General features: G+C 49.6%; 2 protein-coding genes across 17 annotated transcripts in view; both read right to left on the reverse strand.

Annotated features, from left to right (window-relative positions):
• The window catches only part of SYK (spleen associated tyrosine kinase), a 115917-nt gene that overhangs the window by 11928 nt on the left and 77164 nt on the right, over nucleotides 1-26825 (reverse strand). For 3 of the 4 annotated variants that reach the window (XM_039241480.1, XM_039241479.1, XM_039241478.1), the window contains exons 4-11: nucleotides 26026-26164; nucleotides 23311-23392; nucleotides 22925-22974; nucleotides 21216-21284; nucleotides 11592-11682; nucleotides 8247-8424; nucleotides 1532-1741; nucleotides 223-412 (exon numbers count right to left, since the gene is read on the reverse strand). In XM_039241480.1, coding sequence (XP_039097411.1) covers nucleotides 223-412; nucleotides 1532-1741; nucleotides 8247-8424; nucleotides 11592-11682; nucleotides 21216-21284; nucleotides 22925-22974; nucleotides 23311-23392; nucleotides 26026-26164 — 1009 coding nt within the window. The remainder of the gene's footprint in view (nucleotides 1-222; nucleotides 413-1531; nucleotides 1742-8246; nucleotides 8425-11591; nucleotides 11683-21215; nucleotides 21285-22924; nucleotides 22975-23310; nucleotides 23393-26025; nucleotides 26165-26825) is intronic. The other variant, XM_039241481.1, reaches the window with a different exon arrangement.
• LOC120237951 (latent-transforming growth factor beta-binding protein 2-like) lies at nucleotides 8433-11390 on the reverse strand. 13 transcript variants are annotated; one of them, XM_039241495.1, is made up of 5 exons: nucleotides 11184-11298; nucleotides 11026-11047; nucleotides 10485-10737; nucleotides 9785-10230; nucleotides 8433-9753 (listed from the first exon to the last, which is right to left on the reverse strand). In XM_039241495.1, the coding sequence occupies exons 3-5, from the start codon at nucleotides 10661-10663 to the stop codon at nucleotides 9293-9295; spliced, it is 1086 nt and encodes a 361-aa protein (XP_039097426.1). In that variant the 5' UTR covers nucleotides 10664-10737; nucleotides 11026-11047; nucleotides 11184-11298; the 3' UTR covers nucleotides 8433-9292. The 13 variants fall into 13 exon arrangements, with proteins under 13 accessions (XP_039097426.1, XP_039097415.1, XP_039097417.1 ...); XM_039241484.1 differs by having other exon boundaries at nucleotides 10485-11047; nucleotides 11222-11390; XM_039241486.1 differs by having other exon boundaries at nucleotides 10485-11027; nucleotides 11105-11390.

Raw genomic sequence — 26825 nt, forward strand, 5'->3', positions numbered from 1 at the left:
GGAGGGAAGAGGGTGGGAGGGAGGAGAGTCTTAAGCAGGCTGCATGTTCAGCATGGAGCCAGAGGTTGGGCTCGATCCCACGACCCCAGAATCATGACCTGAGCTGAAATCAAGAGTGGGACGCTCCACCGACCGAGCCGCCCACGTGCCCCCAGAGCACAGGCGCTCGCACGTCAGGGCCTCACCGCCTGCTGCTCTGAATACTGGCTAAGGGGCTCCTACCTTGTAGTAGTTCTCGTCAGCGCGGAGCGCTTTGGAAAGTCCAAAGTCGCTGATCTTGGCATAGTGTTGAGTCACCAGCAGGACATTTCTTGCAGCCAGATCTCTGTGCACAAAATTGCTCTCCTCCAGATACTTCATCCCCATAGAGACCTGATGAACCAGCTCTATGATGTTCTTATCCTTGACGTGCCTGAAAGTTACAGACGTGTCATGAGTGATAGCGGACCGTGGTCCATCTGGGAACAACCAGCCATGCTCCTCAGGTAGGCGTAGGGATGCACTCGTTCCCGATTGTTCTTAAGAGTAACAAGAGGCGACAAAAACCTTGTTAAACTACGGCTGCTCAAAACCGAGCACCACTACCCTGGTATGGGACCCATATGCTTTTCAAGGGGCGCTGTGAATTGCATGAACCGTAGTGCAGTGGGGTGGGCAGACCCGACTGCTGAGGGCCAGGCTTTGGTTGGAATCCTTGTCCCAATATCGGACACGTAACAAAACCAACTCGGAGTCGCAGTTTCTTACCTGGGAAGTGAGGCCAATGGCGCCTCCCTTCTCTGCCGATTAAAGACACAATCTAAGCAGAGTACAAATGCAGTGTAGCAAACGGGACAGAGTAGTCGGTGCTTGTTCTCATGACTTATTCCACGTGGTGGATGGCGTAGATGACGCCACTGACGGTTGTAACCCATCAACAGCAACAGACATTTTCAGAATTATTTGTGAGAATGTAGAGGTCAGCCACACACGTAAGGCATCACTATTTGCCCCTTTACAAATGTTGATTTGGCGGTGCCTGGGTGGCTCAGTCGGTTAAGCCTCTGATTCTTGGTTTCGGCTCAGGTCATGATCTCAAGGCTCATGGGTTTGAGCCCTGCATCAGGCTCTGTGCTGACAGCATGGAGCCTCCCTGGGATTCTCTCTCTGTCTCTGCCCCTCCTCCTCTCTGTCTCTCAAAATAAATCCACTTAATATTTATATATATTAAGTTTATTTTAATATTCTTCTCACAAGGTAGGGCACGTTCTGCCCAGTGAGGGGAGACGGCTTCAATGGCTGACTCTATCCCTGGGCAAGTCAGAGTGAGCGAAGGAGAGTGAAGACCCAGTTGTTGGGCTGGAGTTTCTCTTAGCACAATAAGGGTGAAAAGAGCACTGGATCCGGAGACTACAGCTCTCTCCCCTCCCCCCTCCAGGTCACTGAGTGTGGGCCAACCCAGGAAGACAGAGCTTCCCAGGGCAAGCGGGCTCTCATGTGCACTGGGCGTCAGGCCCCAGCACACGCCAGCTTCTGGGGCACATGCAGTCACCTGTTCTGCTGTAAATACTTGTTGAGTGGACCCAGCTCCGCCATCTCCATCACCAGCATCCACGACTCGGCCTCACAGATCCCAATCATCCGCACGATGTAAGGGTTATCGAGCTGCTGCATGACGTTGGCCTCTGCTAATAGCTCATCCTTGAGAGCGGGGTCGTTAGCCTCGTTCTTCAGAATTTTCACAGCCACCGTTTTCACGACTCTACAAAAGAAATCGTAACACATAAGAGACTTTTCAAAGTGGCGGACTTCTAGGTAATAAACTTCCACAGAGCAGAATTGCTCTGTTAGAAATGGTGTTCTGAAAATATCTGCAACCATATTCCCTCATTTTAGAGACAGTCACATTTCATTATTAAAGGGGGGTGCTGAAGAATGCCACCCCCCAAGCACAGCCTAAATATTATAAAACAGAAATAGCTTTCAACTAAACTTTACTAACCAGGACATGCATGGATTCCTATAACATCTTCAGATTTACTCTCTCAGGTGATCTGTAACTTATGTGAATACAACATTCCTTTGATATATGTTTAAAATGAATCTCTGGATGCAGAATTGAAAAGCATACACCGTGAAAGCTCATCATTTACAAAACACTTTTTAAAACCGAGAACTGGGGCACCTGGGTGGCTCAGTTGGTTAAGCGTCCAACTTTGGCTCAGGTCATGATCTCACAGTTTGTGGGTTTGAGCCCCGTGTCGGGCTCTGTGCTGACAGCTCAGAGCCTGGAACCTGCTTCAGATTCTGTGTCTCTGTCTCTCTCTGACCCTCCCTGCTCACTCTGTTTCTCTCTCTCTCTCTCTCTCTCAGAAATAAATAAAACATTAAAAAAAATTTAAAACCGAGCACTGATGCTTTGAAGCTTGTTGAAGCTTGTTTGAAGCTTCAACAAGTTTGTAAAAAATTAACTGTTTTTCATTTTCTCATGAAAACATCACATAGGTCACATTTAACCTCCTGAAATTTTCTGATAGTGGAACTGAAATAAATGGATGGAGCTTAACTGTGGAGGATTTAGAAAACTGCATTTGACTAATTCCCACACATGCAGGAAGTAAACCTCATTTGCTGAAGCCCCAAATGGGAGAATAAAAACAGAAATGTCCCGTAAAACAGGTAAAATGAGAGAATACCAGAGTAAGTCTAACATACATTCAGAAAAACAGACACCTTCTGTGTAGACCTTAACAAGTGTTTCCACATTGAACACACGCTGTAGTTCCTACAACCCCCAGACCCCCCAGAGCCTCCCTCACCCTCCTGCAATCATAGCATATCTCCCTATCTTGTTTCTAGAGAGTTTATCATTGTACCTTTCTGCATTCCAGTCCACCATCCATCTGAAATGGGTTTGTGTATGATGTGAGGTAGGGATCAAAATGAACGGGCAAAAATCTCGTGGGTCTTCCCAATGTTTAAGGAAGAAAAACTACCCACAATCTCTTCCAACCCCCAACTCATTTTAGGAGGCCAGCATTATCCTGATGCCAAAACCAGGCAAAGACATTCCAAGAAAATAATCTACTGAAATCCCTCATGAACACAAATGCAAATATTCTAAGAGAAGTATTAGGAAATTAAATTCAGTGATTTATGAAAAGGACAGAAGGAATATATAATTCACGGACAAGATGTGTGCGTTCCCCATCTTGTTGGCTTTAACGTCTGAATGTGCAGTGACTTTAACATCCAAAAATCAATCAGTGCACTTCACCACATAAATACAATAAAGGAGAAAAAACATAAGGTCATTTCACCAGAGGAAAACAAGTACTCAAGAAACTAATACACATGCATGATTACAAATAAATCTCTCAGATAAGGAAGGACTGATGGAAACTTTCCTAATCTAACAAAGGACAGCTACAAACCTAACAGTGAAGTATTAAAAGTATCCCTACTGCACGAAATCAAGAATGAGAAATGAGGTTACTTCCACATTTGTTAAACATTTAAACCACAACTACGGGCTAATACAAGGCAAGAAAGAAATATCGAAATCTAAGGATTAGACTGTGTGAAATAAAACTGCTTTTACTCAGAGATGACACATTTTGGGTCAAAGAACACACCATTAGTGACTAGAAATGATGTGAGGGATGCTGAGTATCAAGTCAGGAGATAAAACTGATTCTATTTCCACATCCAAGCAACACTGCAGATTAGCAGATGAAATTGTAAAAGCTGTCCCATATACATTCACATCTAAAATATTAAATGCCTACAGATGAATTCAACAAAATGTGTAAGACCTCAACCCAGGAAACTACACCCTATACAGAAGCTACACCCTACACAGGAAACTACAACCCACACAGAAAACCACAATCCACACAAGAAGCTACACCCAACACAGGAAGCCACACTCAACAGAAAACAACACCCTACACAGAAAACTACACCCAACACAGAAACTACACCCAACACAGAAACTACACTCAACACAGGAAGCTACACTCAACACAGAAAACTACACTCAACACAGGAAACCATACTCCACACAGGAAGCTACAGTCAACACGGGAAACTACACTCAACACAGGAAACTGCATTCCACACAGGAAGCTACACTCAACACAGAAAACAACACCCTACATAGGAAACTATACTCAACACAGGAGGCTACACTCAACACAGGAAACTACACTCCACACAGGAAGCTACACTCAACACAGGAAGCTATAATCTGCACAGAAAGGTACACTCAACACAGGAAGCTATAATCCGCACAGAAAGCTACACCCTACACAGGAAACTATACTCAACACAGGAGGCTACACTCAACACAGGAAACTACACTCCACACAGGAAGCTACACTCAACACAGAAAACAACACCCTACACAGGAAACTGTACTCAACACAGGAGGCTACACTCAACACAGGAAACTACACTCCACACAGGAAGCTACACTCAACACAGGAAGCTATAATCTGCACAGAAAGGTACACTCAACACAGGAAGCTATAATCCGCACAGAAAGCTACACCCTACACAGGAAACTATACTCAACACAGGAGGCTACACTCAACACAGGAAACTACACTCCACACAGGAAGCTACACTCAACACAGAAAACAACACCCTACACAGGAAACTGTACTCAACACAGGAGGCTACACTCAACACAGGAAACTACACTCCACACAGGAAGCTACACTCAACACAGGAAGCTATAATCTGCACAGAAAGGTACACTCAACACAGGAAGCTATAATCCGCACAGAAAGCTACACCCTACACAGGAAACTATACTCAACACAGGAGGCTACACTCAACACAGGAAACTACACTCCACACAGGAAGCTACACTCAACACAGAAAACAACACCCTACACAGGAAACTGTACTCAACACAGGAGGCTACACTCAACACAGGAAACTACACTCCACACAGGAAGCTACACTCAACACAGGAAGCTATAATCTGCACAGAAAGGTACACTCAACACAGGAAGCTATAATCCGCACAGAAAGCTACACCCTACACAGGAAACTATACTCAACACAGGAGGCTACACTCAACACAGGAAACTACACTCCACACAGGAAGCTACACTCAACACAGAAAACAACACCCTACACAGGAAACTGTACTCAACACAGGAGGCTACACTCAACACAGGAAACTACACTCCACACAGGAAGCTACACTCAACACAGGAAGCTATAATCTGCACAGAAAGGTACACTCAACACAGGAAGCTATAATCCGCACAGAAAGCTACACCCTACACAGGAAACTATACTCAACACAGGAGGCTACACTCAACACAGGAAACTACACTCCACACAGGAAGCTACACTCAACACAGAAAACAACACCCTACACAGGAAACTGTACTCAACACAGGAGGCTACACTCAACACAGGAAACTACACTCCACACAGGAAGCTACACTCAACACAGGAAGCTATAATCTGCACAGAAAGGTACACTCAACACAGGAAGCTATAATCCGCACAGAAAGCTACACCCTACACAGGAAACTATACTCAACACAGGAGGCTACACTCAACACAGGAAACTACACTCCACACAGGAAGCTACACTCAACACAGAAAACAACACCCTACACAGGAAACTGTACTCAACACAGGAGGCTACACTCAACACAGGAAACTACACTCCACACAGGAAGCTACACTCAACACAGGAAGCTATAATCTGCACAGAAAGGTACACTCAACACAGGAAGCTATAATCCGCACAGAAAGCTACACCCTACACAGGAAACTATACTCAACACAGGAGGCTACACTCAACACAGGAAACTACACTCCACACAGGAAGCTACACTCAACACAGAAAACAACACCCTACACAGGAAACTGTACTCAACACAGGAGGCTACACTCAACACAGGAAACTACACTCCACACAGGAAGCTACACTCAACACAGGAAGCTATAATCTGCACAGAAAGGTACACTCAACACAGGAAGCTATAATCCGCACAGAAAGCTACACCCTACACAGGAAACTATACTCAACACAGGAGGCTACACTCAACACAGGAAACTACACTCCACACAGGAAGCTACACTCAACACAGAAAACAACACCCTACACAGGAAACTGTACTCAACACAGGAGGCTACACTCAACACAGGAAACTACACTCCACACAGGAAGCTACACTCAACACAGGAAGCTATAATCTGCACAGAAAGGTACACTCAACACAGGAAGCTATAATCCGCACAGAAAGCTACACCCTACACAGGAAACTATACTCAACACAGGAGGCTACACTCAACACAGGAAACTACACTCCACACAGGAAGCTACACTCAGCATAGAAAACAACACCCTACACAGGAAACTACTCAACACAGGAGGCTACACTCAACACAGAAACTACAATCTACATAGGAAGCTACACTCAACACAGGAAACTACACTCTACACAGGAAATTATACTCAATACAGGAAACAACACTCAACACAGGAAGCTATAATCCACACAGAAAGCTACATCCCACACAGAAAGCTACACTCAACACAGAAAACAACACCCTACACAGGAGACTATACCCAACACAGGATGCTACACTCAACACAGGAAACTACACCCAACATGAGAAGCTATACTCTACACAGAAAACTACACTCTATACAGAAAATGAAACAACCCTGCTTGAGAGAAACCTGAGAAATCCAGATCCACACAAGTAGAAAAAGGGTCATGTTTATTGACTGGAAGACTCACTATGGTGAAGACATCATTTTGCCCCAAACTGGCCTGTAGGGCCTCTCCTCTCCCCAAATCCTCTAGCTGAAATTATTAATCTATAGTATGTCTGTGTTAATTCATGTATTTAAGTAAGCAAGGAATAGATTTGTCACAAACTAGTGAAGAAAATTTATGATTTAACACAGAGTAATTATATTCATTTCACAAATGACTGTGACGTGCATACATATATTTTCAAATGAGCATATCAGTCAATTACACACATCCAGAAAAACAGGATTGAAAGCAAGAGTTTCTGTGTGTGCTTTTGCACTTGAATATTCCTGACACTTGAATAATGTAAATCTACTTAAGAAAAACCATGTATAAAATGTCTTAAATTTAAAATAATATCAAACAACTAAACCCAACTACAGTCATATCAGTAACATACTAATGCCAACATACACACTCAGAGATATGGTCTGTTTGGAAACACCATGCAGACCAGTATTTTTACCGAACTTTCTCTGTGGGATGCCTTCTAATGTTTTTTTTTTTTTTTTTTAATTTCTAGGAGAGAGAGAGAGACAGCGTGAGCAGGGGAGGGTCAGAGAGAGAGGGAGTCACAGACTGAAACAGGCTCCAGGCTCTGAGCTGGCGGTCAGCACAGAGCCCGACGCGGGGCTCGAACCCACGAACCACGAGATCATGACTTGAGCTGAAGTCGGAGCCTCAACTGACTCCGCGCCACCCAGGCGCCCCTGTGGGATGCCTTCTAAAGAGCAAGTGACACACGGAGATTTCAGTGACACAGCAATTCTAATCATCATAGGGCATGTGCCATTATTTGAAATTGTAGGAAAAAGCAAATAAGTAATTTCACTAATGATATTTGTAATCAGGAATTTTCTGGGTAAGACAAATGAGACACAATATAGCAAATAAAATAACTGCACACACTACTGTTCGTTAATAGTAATGGTATCTGGGTGGTATAAATATGATCTAATTTGATCACATTTCACTTGTTTCTACCTTCTCATTCTCTTTTTTTAAATTTTTTAAATGTTTTACTTACTTTTGAGAGAGAGGGAGAGAGAGAGAGACAGTGCGAGCAGGGGAGGGTCAGCGAGAGAGGGAGACACAGAATCTGAAGGAGGCTCCAGGCTCTGAGGTATCAGCTCGAACCCACAAACCATGAGATCATGACCTGAGCCGAAGTCGGACGCTTAACCGACTGAGCCCCCCAGACGCTCCTACCTTCTCATTCTCTATAAGGCACACTTAACCCCATCCTGACTAGCACACGTAACGAGTATATCCAAGTTCAGATACACAACGGGCGCTCGCACTGTAGCTCTACCAGAAACGACCGAGAATGGACTTGCTACCAAACAAGGACTCAGCTGTGCTGGGCTGTATTTAGTGTTTGCGATTCAATGCACAGGATGTGTACGTACAGGTGGTTCCCCGAAGACCCACTCGCAGGAGAATGTTTGGGGTGGCGGTGCAACCACGACTTACTTTTTCATCTGGTAGTAGCCCTTCTTCACGGTCCCGAAGTTGCCGGAGCCCAGTTCGTCCTCCTCCAGCATCAGCAGCTTGCGGTCTAGGTAGACCTCCTTGGGTCTGATCTCCTCAGGGTCCGCGTAGGGGCTTTCGTACACCTCGGTGTCCATGGGCAGGGCCTCTCTCTGGGCGTCTGCGGTGCGGTCAGAGAGGCACAACCTTGGGGCTGGCTCCCCGGGGGAACTCCCCTCATCGCCTGCTCCTGCCTCCCGCCCTCGCGCCTCCGCTTTGCAGACCTCGGTCACCTTGCGCGAGTACGGTGCCAGTGAGCGCTCAGGGCACCGCCTCATCCAGTTGGTTAGTGGGCAGCAAAAAGCCCCCCGTCCCCCTTGGGCCTGACCCCAATCTCACAAGGACATGCATGGGGGAAGGGCCTTTCATGCCAGAGGCAAACATTGGGGGGCCTTCCTTCTGTGTCTCAAAGTTCTGACACTTCTAATGGGGGTGAAGTCCAAGTCACGCTCCCTTGCCCCCACTGGCTTTTGTAACTGTGTCAACCAACAGAATATCCTGGAAACGGCATCTGCGATACACTCGGATGAGGTTATAAAGGACCACAAACTGTCTGCACTGTTGGCTGGACACCTGGCTCTTGAGCTGCAGACACCACACAAGGCGTCCGGCCGTCCTGACATGGCACACGTGGTGACACGGATGCCATCCCGCCCCCGCTGGAGATGCCCACAGAAGCCCCCATACAAAGCAGAGGCCAAGGTGCCAGCCAGCCTGTGCCCCAGCTCGCCTGGCTGCTGCCTCCCACACTGCCAATCATGCCCAGTTCCCGGACCCAAGGAGACCCTTAAACAACCACTTTCATGTTAAGCTGCTGGGTTTGGAGGTCGTTTCTGCAGCAATAAATAGACCAGCCAAGTTCACCAATAAAAATATAACCTGGAGGCACACAGACGACCCAAGAAGGGCTCCCGCCTGTGAAGACTGGTCTGGCAGAAGCTGCTGGGCTCATGGAGGGTGTGACTTCCAAACTGCACCCTCTTATGGTCTCAGAGTTCCTGTAATCCCCTAAACGCATCTAGAATTCCAGCAACACAGACCTCCTTTCCGTCTGGACCAGCCACACGTTCCTGCCCCTTCTGCTGAAGCGTGTTCGTGGTGGCGGACACACACCTTCCAGGGACGCACTCACTTTCCAGGGACGTGCACACCTTTCCAGGGATGTGTACACCTTTCCAAGGACTCACACCTTCCCAAGGACAAACACATTCCAGGGACGCGCACACTTTCCAGGGATGTGTACACCTTTCCAAGGACTCACACCTTTCCAAGGACACACACATTCCAGGGACGCGCACTTTCCAGGGACATGCACACCTTTCCAGGGATGTACAAACCTTTCCAAGGATGCGCACACCTTTCCAAGGACACACATCTTCCAGGGACGCACAAACCTTTCCAGTGATGTGCACACCTTTCCAAGGACTCACACCTTTCCAGGGACATGCACCTTTCCGGGACGTGTTCCCAGGGATGCACACACCTTTCCATGGACGCGCACACATTTCCAGGGACGGGCACACCATTCCAGTGACGCACACACCTTTCCAGGGACACACACTTTTCCAGGGTTGCGCACACCTTTTCAAGGACACACACTTTCCAGGGACATGCACACCTTTCCAGGGACACACACCTTTCTGGGACGCGTTTCCAGGAACGTGCACACCTTTCTACGGACACACACACATTTCTAGGGACTCGCACACCTTTCCAGGGATACACACTTTTCCAGGGACGCGCACACATTTCCAGGGACGCACACACCATCACCACTCCAGGGACGCACACAGCTATCCAGGGGTGCACACACCTTTCCAGGGATGCGCACACCTTTCCAAGGACACTCACTTTCCAGGGACGCGCACACCTTTCCAAGGACACACGCTTTCCAGGGACACGCACACCTTTCCAAGGACGTGCACACCTTTCCAGGGACACACACTTTTCCAGGGATGCACAACCTTTCCAGGGACGCGCACACGATTCCAGGGACACCCACACCTTTCCAGGGACGCACACACCTTTCCAGGGACACACACCTTTCTGGGACACGTTTCCAGGAACGCGCACACCTTTCCACGGACGCGCACACATTTCTAGGGACTCGCACACATTTCCACGGACGCGCACACATTTCCAGGGACGCGCACACATTTCCAGGGACGTGCACACCATCACCATTCCAGGGACGCACACACCTTTCTAGGGATGCACACACCTTTCCAGGGATGCGCACACCTTTCCAAGGACACACACTTTCCAGGGACGCACACACCTTTCCAGGGACGTGCACACATTTCCAGGGACGTGCACACATTTCCAGGGACGTGCACACATTTCCACGGATGCACACACATTTCCACAGACACACACTCTTCCAGGGACGCGCACACATTTCCAGGGACGCGCACACCTTTCCAGGGACACACACCTTTCCGGGATGTGTTCCCAGGGATGCGCACACCTTTCCAAGGACGCGCACACCTTTCCAGGGACACACACACCATTCCAGGGACGCGCACACCTTTCCAGGGACACGCACACATTTCCACGGACGCGCACACATTTCCACGGATGCTCACACTTTTCCAGGAACGCGCACACATTTCCAGGGACACGCACACCATTCCAGGGACGTGCACACTATTCCAGGGACGCACACACCTTTCCAGGGATGCGCACACCATTCCAAGGACACACACTTTCCAGGGACGCACACACCTTTCCAGGGATGCGCACACCTTTCCAGGGAGGCGCACACCATTCCAAGGACACACACTTTCCAGGGACGCACACACCTTTCCAGCAACGCGCACACTTTTCCAGGGACGCACACACATTTCCAGAGATGTGCACACCTTTCTGGGATGCACACACCTTTCCAAGGACACACACTTTTCCAGGGACATGCACACCTTTCCAGGGATGCACACACCTTCCAGGGACGCACACACCTTTCCAAAGACGCACACCTTTCCAGGGACACGCACACTTTCCAAGGACACGGCCTTAGAGACGTGAGTTGGTGGTACCATCCGCACAATGAGGTGAGCCCTTCTGGAGCAGCAGCGTCGAAGAACACTTGGAGTCACCGAGAGGGAGGCCACAGAGACTTTCCTCGCACCAGAACACCAATGTTTGCAGGCAGGTGACACCCGCCACTAGCTGGCAGCCTCACACACCATGAGCTGATGCTGAGTCGGGGTGACTTGGCGAGGCCGCTCACCGCTGGCGGGGCGGTGCGGCGGTGAGTGGCCGGTGACCTACTATGAGTGCGTTTCTCACCTCTGTCCGTGGGCCAGGGCCCCCGGTCCGGCTCATACGGATTGAAGGTCACGGAGCTCTCTGGCCGGCTCCCTTGGGACGATGTGGAGGCCTGAGGCACACAGATGACAGCAGGTCACTTTCCTTCACGGACGTGCTGTCAAACTGATCTGCACAATTACTTTTATTTTCAAAGAATCACATTTGAACGTATACAGAGAAGACAAATGACAGAATTGGGAAGAGAGACAGAAGAAAACCACATGGCTTATCTCATCCTTCGGGCAGCTGCTTGGACCCCGCCAAGGCTCAACGGAGCTGACGCTCCTGCATAGGGTGCCTGCTCACAGACCCTTTTAAATCACTTCTCCACCTATCAAAAGATCCCCCTTTCTTTTCAGTTTTATGTTCTGTAAAAGTTATTTAAGAAGAAACATTGAGGGGCTCCTGGGTGGCTCAGTCAGTTAAGCGTTTGACTTCGGCTCAGGTCGTGATCTCACGGTTCGTGAGTTTGAGCCTCACATAGGGCTCTGTGCTGACAGCTCAGAGCCTGGGGCCTGTTTAGGATTCTGTGTCTCCCTCTCTCTCTGACCCTGCTCCCCCCCTTAAAAATAAACATTAAAAAAAGAAGAAACACTGAATATCTCCTGTTTCCACCCCGTCCCTGATCCCAAAGCACCTACACAGTCCTAGTTTCTGCCTGTATTTCACACCCCACAGAGATCTAGCCATGTGTGGGGGACAGGCCAGAGGGACGGCAGCTGCCAGCGAGCTAGTGGTCTCAAAAGGGACGTGGCTGCCACAAGCCAGAGCCCAGTGCTGCTAATCATGATACTAATCACAGGCCCTGTGCGGGGGGGCGGGGGGGACAGCCTGTTTTGCGAATCTGAAGGAAGGTAACTGCCTGGTACCCTAAGCAGGTAACAGAAAACAGTTCGCTGGCTGTTATTAATGGCAACTACCCTATTATTTATTTGATGTATGTTACTTTGCATTATGAAATCAGAGGGCTCGGGGAAGATCTACCCCTTACATCCCTATCAACCTCCGTCTTATAAGTCTCTATCTTCAGTCTTCCTGGCTCACTCCACCCCCTCAACTTAAAACACGGGTATTGCTAGTCCATTTGGTTCATGGGGGAAAAAAATCACAATTCAAACCTCTTCTCTTTTTTTTTTTTTGTTTTTGTTTTTGGTGTGCGTCCAGTAGGGGTTTACACACCCATTAACCTCATGGACCCAACAGTGGCCGCGAAGAAATGAGATACTGCCAGATTTCGGAGCGGTTTAGAGAAACAGAGACATCAAGCTTACTTTTGCGTTGCCACTTATCTGCGCCACACAATGCGTCCTCGCCTGTCCCCCCCCCCCGACATCATGTGACCCAGAACCACAAAGACAGCAGTGGAGTCACAAGGCACCACGGCCACCCCTCATCCCCTGTTCTCCAAAACCTCGACCTCTCATCCACACTGTCTACCGCGCACCATAGACCCCCTGCTCATGGTGGCAAAGGCCCTGGCGGCCAGGCTGCGGGACACCCGCTCTCATGCGCCAGCCTGTGGCCCTGGCTCCACATTCTCCTCCGACCACAGGAGGGGTGCGGCGTGTCAGGAGTGCAAACCGAGGCACAGCCTGTGTCCCCTGCACCCAGCTTCCCCGTGCCCACCACCGGTGCCCAGTAAGATGTGCCAGACACGTGCCAACAAGTGAATGAATGTGTGAATGAATGAATGAATGAATGGAGATAATGTTTTAAAACTGAGAGATGTGAAGAATGAGTCAGTGTGATTTAAAAATGATGTAGGGGCTCCTGGGTGGCTCAGAGGGTTAAGTGCTATCTCTCGATCTTGGCTTTGGGCATGATCTTACATTTTGTGAGTTCGAGCACTGTGTCGGGCTCTGCTGGGCATGAAGCCTGCTTGGGATTCTCTCCCTCTCCTTCTCTCTGCCCCTCCCCTGCTCGCTCTCACTCTTTCTCAAAATAAATAAGTAAACTTTAAAAAGAAGGAAAAATGAGTTCTCGCTCAAGTCTTTACACTAAGGGAGGGAAGGAGGCGTGGACAATCCCAAATGACAGTCCGCCTCTTTCAGAAACTGGTCTGTGCTCACAGGACACCTGGACGTCCTGAGAGTCCACTTCTCATTTATAAGGTTATCCCCCCGGCTCGACAGAACCATCCGAGGAGAGACTAGGATCCCCCAGGCTTCCCTTCCCCGTCTGCTGAGATGCACTCAAACCCCCAGGTGGAGGGAGTGCTCATTTTTTTTAAAAGCATCTTTTGGGTTTACGTTTACTGTCCTTGCAACATCTCTGACCTTCCCTGCTGGTGGGAAACTCTGAGATCCAAAGACGAAACTTCAAGACACCAGGACCCACCGTCAAGGGCAAAACAACTTTCCTCTTGACCTTGAGACCCGCCCCGTGCCCGCTTAGGAACAGCGTCCTGGGCTATAGCTGCTCCGCCCTGAGCGAACGTCCTTGAGAGCAGCGGACGTGAGAAAGGCAGGATGCAGTTCCCCCACGAGTGAGTCCTGCGGGAAGGATTCCAAAGCAGAGGGGGGTGTAAGTGACGGGGACACCCGGGCACGAAGAGCAGGTGCGGAAGGCCACAGGGAGCTCACGCCCCTGCTCTGTCTCAGGACAAGGACCCGGGTTGGGGTCTCCCTCGGAAGGGCAGGCAGGCTCCTGTTTGCAGAGGCGGCCGCATAGACCACCGCTCCATCAGGAGCCTTCACGGCCTGGCCGAGCCCCCCGAGAGCCTCGCTAACCACATGTGCTGCGTGGCGGGGCCCCCGGGCCCCCTCGCCCTCGCTGGGGCAGGGGACGATGCCCTGGAGGATGCTCCTTGGAGGAAACCGGAGACGTCCTGTTGTGTCAGTCACAGCGCGGCCGTGACGCCGGGATGAAGGTAAAGACGTGAAACTTGTTTCACGTCCCCTGAAGTGCTCGAAGGATATGCTGCTTAGTAGGACAGCGCCAAACGCCCTCTGAAATCGGATGGTCACGGTCGAAAAGAATTCAAAGACTTTGTACAGAATGGGCCCTCAGGCAGGATGCGAAATTATAAAAGTATTGATGAGTGTTACAGTTTAATGAAATTTTAATGAAAAGCCTACTGCGGGTCCATTATATCACTTATGATTATTCTCTGTGCTTCACGGTTGATGGCTTATTCTGCCCTAATCCGCATCATCGCCTCGTCTGCATAGAGAACAGGTGGAAATGGAATGCTGGCTGGTGCGTTTTCCCCACTTTTGCGGTCATTCCGAGCAGAGCTCAAGCCCGCAGGCCACCACTAGATGGCACTAGCTCCCTGCCTGTCCTATGTCCCCAAGACCAACTGATGTGTCTTAAAGTTTTACACATTGAGGTAAAAACAGGTCACTCCACAATAATAAAAATAAGACCAACTTAGGTCTTAAATTATACCCCCCTGATCTCTTACTGGCCAAGCTTGACTGCAAGCGGGAATGTATCCCACAAATACTCGCTGGGCGCTTGTGTTTAGATGGGGATTCAGAAGTGAACAAGAGTAAAACTATATCGTCCTCACAGTGCCAACAGGTAACCCAGCTTCCTGATCTGTGTGTGGTGCTGGGTCCTAACCTTAATCGGTTAGACTCCTTGACGGGCACGATCAGGCACAGCAGTAGTAGAGGTGGCCGCTGTCTGTCCCTGGCAGGGACCAGGGAGGGGCTGTAGGCTTCAGAGCCGTCGCAGATGGGGCCCTGGTCCGGTGGAGCGACCGCAGTCCCAGTGGGGAACAGGGAGGGACCCACAGTCGGGCACACTTCCTCGGCCAGGGCACAAAATGATACCAAATTTGCTGCAAACCGACACCTGACCTTCACAATGAACCCTCTCTCACCCTAGAAGCAAAGGTCCACAACGTGGCCCTTGACAATGACGGGCAAACACATTTCCCCAAGGGCCTGGCGCACCGCTCGGGCGTTAGCGCGTAAGCGGGTCTGACTCCACAACTCCAACTCCTGTTTCCTGCTCTCCTTCTCCCAACTCAGCCCCAGTGAGCTGTGATTTAAATACGAGCCTTCAAATACTCCAAGCATCAGTGCCGGGCTGGGCATGAAACAGGGGTTTCAGTGTGAAATTCCGGAACACATTTCCACCGTGGTGAACATCAATGCTGTGTTGCGTTTTTAGGGAATGTGCCTTCGTGATACGAGGCTGAAGTGTTTTCTTTTCAAGATAGCTGTTGTTTGGACGCTGCTGCTTCTCCGTTCATGTACTCAGTGAAGCAAGACGAACATTCTGGGGTCTGGTGGTGCGAGGGACTTCGTGCATCTAAGGATTTCCAGTCTTTAAAGTAAGTGCGTGGAGGGGTGGTGAGAGGGCGAATCATTTATATTCATAATTTAACTTTGTTCCTATTTTTAGGGACTCTCTAAGGAAAACTTTAAATATCACCGCTTCTAAGTTTTTATTAGGAAATCTCTAATATCTGATTAACAAGCTTCTTCAAGTCAAAACACCTTTTCATTAACCACCCACATGCTAGAATTAATTCAAGTTCTGACATGTACGTCTATGCCTGAATTATTAAGAACAGCTACGTATATTGGCTAAATTAGCAAACTGAAGAGTATCATTTGCACCTTATCTAACCAGATGGGGTGTCTGACTTAATTCCCCTAAGCCCCCTCTCCTGACTGCTTAATGGATAGAAAATTCCTCTTCTATTCATGAAAACATAAATACTAGCTCTCCTAATTCTGAACAGCGACTAAAATACATTTAATACATAACTTAAATCACACAGTGCATCTCTACTGATATTTTTGGCATCCATGGAAATTCAATGCCTATTTCAAGAGTTATAAATTTAAATAGGCAACAGCCTCTTTTTTTTGCAGAAAAGTATTTTCATAGTATTAATCTGATTAATTAGTTTCTTTTTAAAAAATGTACATTTATTTTTGAGAGAGAGAGAGCATGAGCAGGGGAGGGGCAGAGAGAGAGACACACAGAATCCACAGCAGCTCCAGGCTCTGAGCTGTCAGCACAGAGCCCAATGCGGGGCTCAAACCCACAAGCTGTGAGATCACGACCTGAGCTGAGGTAGGACGACTGAGCCATCCAGGTGCTCGAGATTAATTACTTTCTAATATTTCTCTTTTTAAAAAAATTATTAAATAAATTCAAGAAGTACAAATTTAAAAAGGCACAACAGGGTTTATAATGAAACATGAGTCTCCTGGACACCCCTGTTCAGTACCCACAGCAACTACTCTTACAGGTGTGTTCCTGTATTTCTTCCAGAACATCCTAAATTCTATCAGCACATATTCGTTGCTTGCAATTAACGCTGTATTTTGGAAACAATTCTAGACATCAGCTGTCTCTCATAGGATGAGTCTTATTGTGACTGGTTTCTTTCCCAGTGATAGACTTTTAAATTGTTTCCAGACCTCGTCAGTTATACAAATGCTACATAAACACTGTCATGTATTCATGATTATGCATCAGTGTAAGACTAATACACAGCTAGAAATAAAACTGCAGCTAAGAAGTCATATGTGCTTTTAATTTTGATGGATGTTGTGAAACTGCCTTCTTTCGAGGCTGGATCGCTTCCAGCGAAGTGGGGGAGTGCTTATTACCACACCTTCTCTGCACATCACAGAGAGGGTCCATTTCACAGATGGATAAAACAGGGCACCAGAGTTTCAACTTGTGTATCTCTTGTTATGAGATGGAGTGGCTTTCCCTATGCTTACATTTTCCTATGTTTTCCCTAAAATATAAATATAAATATATTTGCTTTACTACAAAGTACCCACTGACATCCTCTGCCATTAGCCAGTTAGACAGTTAAAACTTTTATTGGCTTAGAAAATTTCTTTATATTTTGAGGACCTTGGCCTTATATCTGTGTCATTAAGAATACCTATTCCCAGGTTTTTATTTCCTTTGATGACATGTTTCTTATCCATGCATGTGTTTCTTTATTTTTAGGTAGTCTTACAGATATTTTAGGTAGCCTTAGTGATATATATTAACAGTTTAAAAAAAGGAGACATGTTGGGGGCGCCTGGGTGGCTCCAACTTTTGGTTAAGCGTCCACCTCTTGGTTTCATCTCAGGTCATAATCTCCCATTTTGTGGGTTTGAGCCGAATCGAGCACTGCGCTGACAGTGCAGAAACTGCCTGGGATTCTCTCTCTCTCTCTCTCTGTCTCTCTCTCTCTCTCCCCCTCTGCCCCTTCCCTGCTCCTACTCTCTCTCTCTCTCTCTCTAAATAAAAACTTTAAAAAAGGAAAAGAAAAAGGAGACATATTCCTTTAGCATAAAGATCTACTAAATCTTTCCTGGACCTCTCCTTATTCACTGGCTTCAGCCTGCTTGGGACAGGGATGGGGTGGGGGTGAGTCTTGTCTCCTCACAGGCCGGGCTACAGTTTCCTGGGACGATGGCTTTTGAGGTGTCAACATGGCTAGTCTGAGCTCTAGTCCTCCATTATTGAACCAAATTGTCACCTTGGGGCAGCTACGGAGGGGTTCTGCAGGCGTAATTAAAACCCCTAATTAGTTGATTTCAGTTTTTCCTGGGTGGGCCTGGCCTCATCAGCCGGGACGCTTTGGGGAGAGCGGAGGCTTTGCCAAGAGACGCAGAGAGAAAGGTGGAGGGCGGACTGACCCCCGGCAGTGGTGACCGCCTAGCCCTGCCCACAGGGCCCCATCCTGCCCCTGGTCTTCCCTTCCTGCTGGTCTGCCCTACAGACACGGGACCCGCTTATTCAGCCCCCATAATTGTATGAGGCGAGTCCTTGTGCCAAACCGGTACAGGTCGCATGCAGGTGTACAGGCGTAGAGATGTGAGCGGATGTAAACATGTATGTACTTGTGTGTCTGTTCTGTCCACAGACCCCCACCTGGTCGTGCTCCCCTGACTGAGACCACCCCCTTAGGAACCGCAGCACGAGACACACATGGAACGCCGTCTGTCTACAGCAAAACACCCATCTCTGGGGCCGCACGTGGGCTGGGGGAGTTGTGCTGGCACATATGGAATCACGAACAAACAGATCGTGGCAGCCGGCGGTGTGGCCCACGTCCACAGGGGTCCCCCACGGCCGCCAGGCCCTGTGCGAGGAGGGGCCACGGAAGCCAGCGAGTGAGGGGTTCTGGGTGCCACGCGTGCTGCCCTGAGCTGTTCTACGAAGCCCTGTCGGTGCAGCATCCGATTAAAAACTCTTGCCTCTTGGGGCACCTGGGGGGCTCAGTCAGTTTAGTCCCTGACTTCGCTCAGGTCAAGATCTCACAGCTCAGGAGTTTGAGCCCCACATCGGGCTCTGTGCTGACAGCTCAGATCCTGGAGCCTGCTTCAGATTCTGTCTCCCTCTCTCTGCCTCTCACCCGCTCATGCTCTCTTTCTCTCTCTCTCTCAAAAATAAACAAATATTAAAAAATTTAAAAGGGGCGCCTGGGTGGCTTAGTCGGTTAAGCGTCCGACTTTCGCTTAGGTCATGATCTCACGGTTCGTGGGTTCAAGCCCCACGTCGGGCTCTGTGCTGGCTGCCAAATCAGAGCCTGGAGCCTGTTTCAGTCTGTGACCCCCTCTCTCTCTGACCCTCCCCTGCTCACGCTGTCTCTCTCTCTCTCTCCTAGAAATAAAAATAAAAAAAAAATTTAAAAATTAAAAAAAAAATTTGCCTCTTGTGTTTGACCACCAAACCCCAGTAGCAAAGTCACAAAGTTGAACTTTGTAATTACAGACTTGAAAAAATGACTGATGGTTATTAATACACACCTTGAATCAGAATCTGCTTTGCCTCACCTCGATCAACGGGTGCCAACTGGCCCCATCAGCAGGAAATACTGTGGGACCCCAGGTCTGGGAGCCCCCATGTGAGCCCTCGCCAAAGGGAAGAGACAAATGCCCAGGCCATTTGGGCCACATGGCGGCAGCGGGAGAGTTTTGCTGGGGAGCATGGGGGATGCCAACCTCTTCAGGGCCACAGCCTCAATCACATGCTGGCCTGGTGGCTTCTAGCAAACACCAAGCAGTGTGGCAAAGGGGGCATGGGACACAGAGAATGTGTCACCTTGACAACCTGGTCCCCGACTCCTAACATGCCACCCTTAGCACAGGCAGCCCCGACTGTACCCCCCTCCCCAGCACTGCCTCATCCTAGCGGAGGTTTCCTGCGGGCTGACCCACGCTTCCCGGGCATGTGACATTCAGACAGGCAGCCACCCCACTTCACTCAGCTCCATCGAACATCACGTTCAACTCCCCTCTCTGATCTGCGGTCAACGCTGTTGAGAAAAGCCGTCGGTAGCACGGCCCACTTGGAAAATTCCTCCTAAATAAAATCTCAGGCCTTTTACGCGTTTTCAGTTCTGCAGTTTCTAGCAGTTACTTTACGCAATTTGCATTATGTGTTGATGCCCAATTGTATGCTGAAACGTTTGGGAAAATGCCAATTGATGTAAAAATGGAAAGAATTAGTATGAAAGAATGAATTTTCTACCACCAATGATAAAAGTATAAAGAAAAAAAGCAATGCATACATATTTTATAGACATATATGCATACACACCCATGCCTACATATATACACATATATATATATACACATGCTATATATATGCACATGCATATATACATAGATGATTCATTATAAATAAAAATTATTTTTAAAAGGTGGCTTCTTTCCCCCTCATCCAGTCACACGACCAAATGTAAAAACACATCCTATGTCAACCTTACTGCCCCAGAAAGAAAAAAGGGTGTTTCTAATCCTCAAATGTCCATGTCTGTCTTCACACATGTTCTACCTAAGGTTCCGTGCTGGAAGCCCATAGCCATAATGCAAGTACTGTGGCACTTGATACCCACCAAATACATCGTTTTAGGGGCTAAACCCTCGCAGTCCCTCCCACCAGTATGAGATTTGTCCAATCAGCTGCTGGTCCCTCCTGCCAGTATGGGATTTACCCAATCAGCTGCCGGTCCCTCCCCAGGATTTATCCAATCAGCTGCCAGTCCCTCCCCAGGATTTATCCAATCAGCTGCCAGTCCCTCCCACCAATATGGGATTTACCCAATCAGCTGCCAGTCCCTCCCCAGGATTTATCCAATCAGCTGCCAGTCCCTCCCCAGGATTTATCCAATCAGCTGCCAGTCCCTCCCCCCAATATGGGATTTACCCAATCAGCTGCCGGTCCCTCCCCAGGATTTATCCAATCAGCTGCCAGTCCCTCCCCAGGATTTATCCAATCAGCTGCCAGTCCCTCCCCCCAGTATGTGACTCATCCAATCAGCTACCACACCTGTAACAGGATTCTGGCAGCAAAGGCACTTCGCGTGCTTTGAAAAGGTTTCCTGACCCGAGGCGCCCACCTTCCCCGTCGACCCGAGTGACGTTCAAGCGCACATTTAGCGGAGACGGCACGCACGCTCACGGGCTGGACTTGCGGCAGGGCCCGGGGCCCACGAGGAAAGCACAGGAGGCCGGGAGCGGGCTGCCCACCGGGGCTGCACACGGCAGACGCGACAGCAGAGCAGCGGGGGTGGGGGCGAGGGCAGCGCACGCGAGGGCAGCGGGCACCCGAGCAGGGGCGCCGCGAGCGGGCCAGTCCTACCACTCAGTCAAGGACCGCAAGCAGGGCACGCTTTAGCACCTTTCTGTGGCCAGGCTTTGGGAAGGAGTATGATTTGATTCTTGAGATTATTCCACCCGCTGACCATGTCTAGAAACCATAACGGCAGAGAGGAATAGTCAATGTTTCAGAAACAAACACGGGCTACCTTACATGACATGCTACTTTGACTTGCTTTACAGTGAACACTGCCAGCCCCTCCACGATCCACTAAGAGACTCAGTCCCACAACAGTGGGTCATCCGGGAGGCTTCAGGACAAGCCCAGCACTGAGCAGAAGGATCTGGAAGGGTATCGTAATAGTTTCCATGGAGAGCTGTATAACCAGGGCTGTTACAGTAAAGACTTCCTATTTCCCGTAGATTACTAAATCACAAGCTTGAGACTAATCATTCTAAAGAAAATTAAATCAGATGATGCCCAATATTGTTACATCTTTTGGGTGCTGGTTCCAAGGTCTTTGTGGAAATTCACAGATTAGGACACACAGGGCATGTAGTTTTTTGTGGTTGTTTTCTTCTGTATGTGTCTCACCAGTCAAGGAAAAGATTTTCCAGAATAGCTAACTTTCTGAAGCTACTGGGTGAGGCACAGCTACATACAGGCTTGATATTCTCTTAGGAGCTCTCAGCCCTGCGCCCTCTGTCCATGTCAGAGGAGAGAAATCTGTCTCATGGATCATACATGTTCCGTACGTGTTCCAGGAGACCCTCCAGGCCCAGGAGCCGGTAAAGCATAAAATAACATGATCACTCCACAAAGGCACTATATTTTAGATGCTGGGGCCAAAGTTCACTGGTACTTTAGCAAATTCCGAATCCCCACAAACGGTGACAGCTGTGGGCCCTGAGAACCTCCCTGCTTCAACCCAGGCACAGCCGCTGGGTGGTCAACGGGCCTCACCAGGGGTAGAACGTCTGTTCTGCTTTCTGCAGATTTTGTTCTTTAAGGGTTAACAGGCAAATTGGGAGACGTGGAGCACACAGCTCAGGACGGGGGGGATTTTTATACTTTCAAGGACACCAAAGGTGCACACAGAGCCCCCAAAGGAACAGGGCCCAATTCCTGTCCCGAATATAAATCTGTGTGCCAGCTTGGAACAGTCTGGAGGCAGGAGACGGGCAGGATTCTCTCTTTAGGGGCATGTGCTGGGCAAGCCCGTGTGGAGGCGTGGGGCAGGTGACATTCTCACCTCCTGCTGACCGGAGGGAGAGGCCAGTTCCCGCCTTCTCTAGGGGCTTCTCTCCTCTGATGTTGTGGAGCAGCCCAGCCCCTCCCCAAACCTCATTCAGCAAGCTACCATCAGACCAGCTCTCCTGAAAGGTCGAGTCTTCTGAGCACAATGATTTAACCAAGAGAGTGGGGCAGGCGAGCTCAGAGACCTCTTGCACACCAGACTCACTACAGTGACCCGCACACGGTCTCGGGGATCGTGCGCATGGCTCCACGCAGACGGCTCGGGGCTGTGCCAAGGCTGCGTGTGACCACTTCTCAAATCCACCAGGAGGCGTAGTTCTGATTTAACACTGGGTGTCCCAGTCTAACCTACAAAGAAATGACCCTGGCTGGCCTGGAACTAAAAATAGGCTGATTCTAGCTGACACTCCCTGGTCTCAGTTTATCAAGTGTGACAAAAGCAGCAACGCCCTCTATGCTTAAGTGCTAAACCATGTTTTCCTTGCGCTAACCTATGGTCCCTTCACCCAAGGGGCAGTTCTAGTAACACTTACCGAAGGATGTGGACTTGGGAGGGCTGCCCGGGCTCCGAAGTTGATATTTCCTGGGTAGAAAGAGTGCGGAAGGTTAGGGCTTAAACCCCAGGAGATCCATGACTGCCCCCGCCCCCGCAGACAAACAGCTTGACTGTCCCATAGTCCTGCCTGGGAAGCCATTTCTCTTGGTCTTCCCTCCAACTTTCCCACCCCCGCAGTTAGAACCAGTGCGTTTTCTAAGAAAGTTATCAGCTACATTTTGATGAACTGGACTGATCCAACCTCATTTTTTGTCGATCTGTAAAAACAAGGCTCCATCCCACCTGAATCTGGGATGGGCCCAAAGGAACATGAGGCTGGTTATCGTCAACAGAGAAATGGAGGCTCCCACATTAGGGACTCACCTGTCTGCCCGCCAATTTTCTGACACGGAACTGTCAGAACTCTTAACAGTCCATCTGCTTTATAAGAATAATGCTCCACTAGCTGAAAGAGAAGAAAGTAAGAGCCATGAATAATAGAGGCAGGAAATGGATAAATGCCATCCGGAGCAGCCAACTCCCCTTTCACACCTTAAATGTGGCTCGAGGACAATAAAAGGTGCTTCCTCCCCATGCCCCCTCCCCCCAGCCTCAGATCCTGGACAGAAGTCCTCACACCACCTCCCCTCTGGACTTTACCTCAGTCTCCCCACACCCCTGCACCCACCCATGCACCCACCCATGCACCCACCCACCCATCCATCCATCCATCCATACATCCATACATACATACATACAACCATCTATTCCACCAGCCCTTCCTTCCTTCCTTTTTTGGTAGCAATCTCCATTTATTTATTTCTCCTACATCCATACGACATTATAAAAACAAATCCAGCATGCAAATATTTCTTCCTTTATTCAGTCATTCAACATGCTGGGCCCCAAGACAGGGCCAAAGGCACACAAACATGAATGAGACACATTTCCCACCCCTGAGATGCTTCCTCTCTTGATGGAGAGACAAGTAAAGGAATCACAATGTACTATTAATTATTGATTAATGCTGTATAAGGGCTATGGACAAAGGCTTTGGAGAGACCAAGTCATTCAGCCCAAAAATTTCAGGGAGAAGACACCAGAGCCAGGATCCGAGGACAGGGGGCCTTCCAGAGAACGACCTTATGTTGACAGAATGTGGCCATCCTTGGCTAACGGCTCCCAGAAAACCATGACTCATGATGTCCAGTTGGTCCATTAACAAATTAATTAATGGCAAATAAATTTATTTATATCTCCCCAAAATTACACACTAAGAAAACAGTCTTGGTATTTCATATTTTCTTCTCTCAGACATCTCTTCTTCAGACAACCTAGAATCTTCGTTTCTGGCATCTGTTCCTTATCTGTTTATTGGTAACTTTTCCAGTTAAGGACACTGCTCTTGAATTTCCTATCCACACTTACCTGCTTGAGTGAATGTTTGTTGAATGAATATATATATATATGTAATTTTTTTAAAGTAGGCTCCCTACCTAAGGTGGGGCTTGAACTCACAACCCCAAGATCAAGAGTCACACACTCTACCGAATGAGCCAGTCAGATGCCCCTAAATGAATATATTTTACCCTTCTAGGAAGCATTCTCTTTTTAAGTTGTCTTTTATTGTGGTAAGGTCTACCTCTAAACAGATGCTTCAGCGTGATCAGCCCTAAGGCGCTTCTGATAGACACAGGCTCTGCCCCTTCCATGGAATGTAACAGCGTGTCCTTGGGCTGACCGTATCGAGGTCCCTATACCAGCGAGATGTCCCATCCATCTTTCCAGTATCATGCAAATATCTTGTGTTTTCTGACACTGTACTAGGTAAGGATGCTTGGGAGGTGGACTTGTGTGTGAGGAGGTGGGCTTGTGTGGAAGGAGCCTCCCAACAATTAGACACGGCTAACGCTGCGGTGAGAGAGGCTGCAGACCTTGGCACTGCGTGTGAACTCACACAAGGGAAACAGTCATTCCGGAGAAGTCCAAGGCTGCGTCACAGCCACCGGGCACTCCAGCAGTAGTGCTGGCAGACACCCGGGGCCCTTGTGTGCACACCATCATGATTCTTGTAGGAGGTGAGAGACCCTGGTGGGAATTAATACCCACCAGCAACGCCGCCTACTCACCTGTGAGCTGCACTGGGCACGCGTACCTGGTGGGCTGAACTCTCTTGCAAACTGGTGCAGGAGGTTAAAGCAGAGAGTGCTCAATAAGGAGCCACAGGCAAATGGGCTGCAGAGCAGACGACGCCAGCATATAACTGACGTGACTGAATACACTAACGTCGGCATTCGGGAAAGAGCTGTTTCTTCTCCAGCCCAGCATTAGGAGCCAGAACACGTTAGGTGATAGTTACTGTGTTTTCAAGGAAGGAGAATCTCTTCTGCTGGGTTTTAAATGGGTGGATTTGGGGTGGGGCCCTTTCCCGCTATCAGCACACGTGAGGTGCGGGGTGTGGACCTGTGGACACAACCCTCATCGTGTTCCTCACCCACGAAAGCTCCATGTGGCGGCCACTTGGGCCAGTGGAGCCCCTGAGGTTTCTCCGCTGCTGGACCCAGCAGCTCACAGGGTGACTGCATGAAATGACACGTGTGGCACGGCCACGGCCACGGCCACAGCCACGTGTGGCTGTGAAGGAAACGAAAACCAGCGGTGTGATTCCGCCTCAGCCCGCTGGAAAGCGTGAGGCCGTCAATTCCCTGCTCCTCGGTTCCTCTGTGTCTCCCAAGTTACGAGCCGTTTTGAGGTTTACCAACAGTTGGGTGGAGAATTATCCCTTTTCAGACCAGAGCTGAAAAACCCCGAACCATGCAGGGACCGCCCGCCTGCCTGCTGAGTCTCCTTAATTTCTAGAGACTTCTGCAGCAGCAAGCGAGCACCTGACACTTTATATAGAGAGAAATGCCCCCAGTCCCCAAGGCATGGCCTCCTGTTCGCCTCCGAGCACAGCCCCCTGGGGGACCTCTGCGGCCCCAGACTCTCTGGAGCCCGTGACCTGACATCCCCGGCCGGGCGTCCAGGCGCCTGAGGGCTGAAAGGAGCCCCTCCCGGACCCAGGTGGGCTTCCCCCCCACCCCCCCGGAGGGCTCGTACCTGCCACAGCGTGTCGAACTTCTTCCCGTCGGGGATGGACAGCTTCCCCGTTTTGTCCTTGTCGATGCGGTAGTGCAGCACCTTCCCCTCGTGCAGCAGGCACAGGGCGTAGGACCCGTTGTCGTTCCTGTCCCGGATCCTGCAAGACGGGACGGCGCGTCACACCCACGCGTGCCCCGCGTGCAGAGAGGCCCGGCCGGACCCCGAGGCGGGCAGCAGGGGAGCCTGCGTTCTGTGGGCAGGTCTCTGTCCACCTGGGGCAGCCCGGCAGGCCACCGGCACAGGGCCCACAGGACACAGAGAGTCTCCACACTCACCGCTCTTCCTCGGGGTCCGAGTCGAGGTCACAGCCCCAGAAGCGACAGTACCTGCCGCTGGCTGGGCCCCGGGGGGTGGGGTGAGGGCATGGATGTGCTTGGCAAGCATTTTACTTAGGAAACTTCCAGACCGCAGATGAAGGGGGTGAGGGCCCCCTCTTCCCAGGGCCTTTTGGGCTCTGGCATTTTCTGCAATGAGGAAACGAAGTCCCCAAAACGTTTAGCGCCGTGCCCCAGCGCGCCGGACTCGAGGCAGAGCTCAAATGTGCCAAGCTACGTGGCATTTCCACGCTGTGGGAAGGTTTCAGATGGCTCCCTCCGGTTGCGAGAGGTCACATCCCCGAGATGGGCTTTGGAAACAGATGTGGTCACGATCCCCCAACTGCGGATTCATCCCCGAAGGTAACTGGACACAGAGGGCTGAGCTGGGCTGGGTGGGTCTGGAAGATTCTTGTAAGAATAAATCTCTTGTGGAGTCACGCT

This window comes from Hyaena hyaena, unplaced genomic scaffold, assembly GCF_003009895.1.
Source record: "Hyaena hyaena isolate Hyena2069 unplaced genomic scaffold, ASM300989v1 scaffold_194, whole genome shotgun sequence".
Taxonomy (NCBI): Eukaryota; Metazoa; Chordata; class Mammalia; order Carnivora; family Hyaenidae; genus Hyaena; species Hyaena hyaena.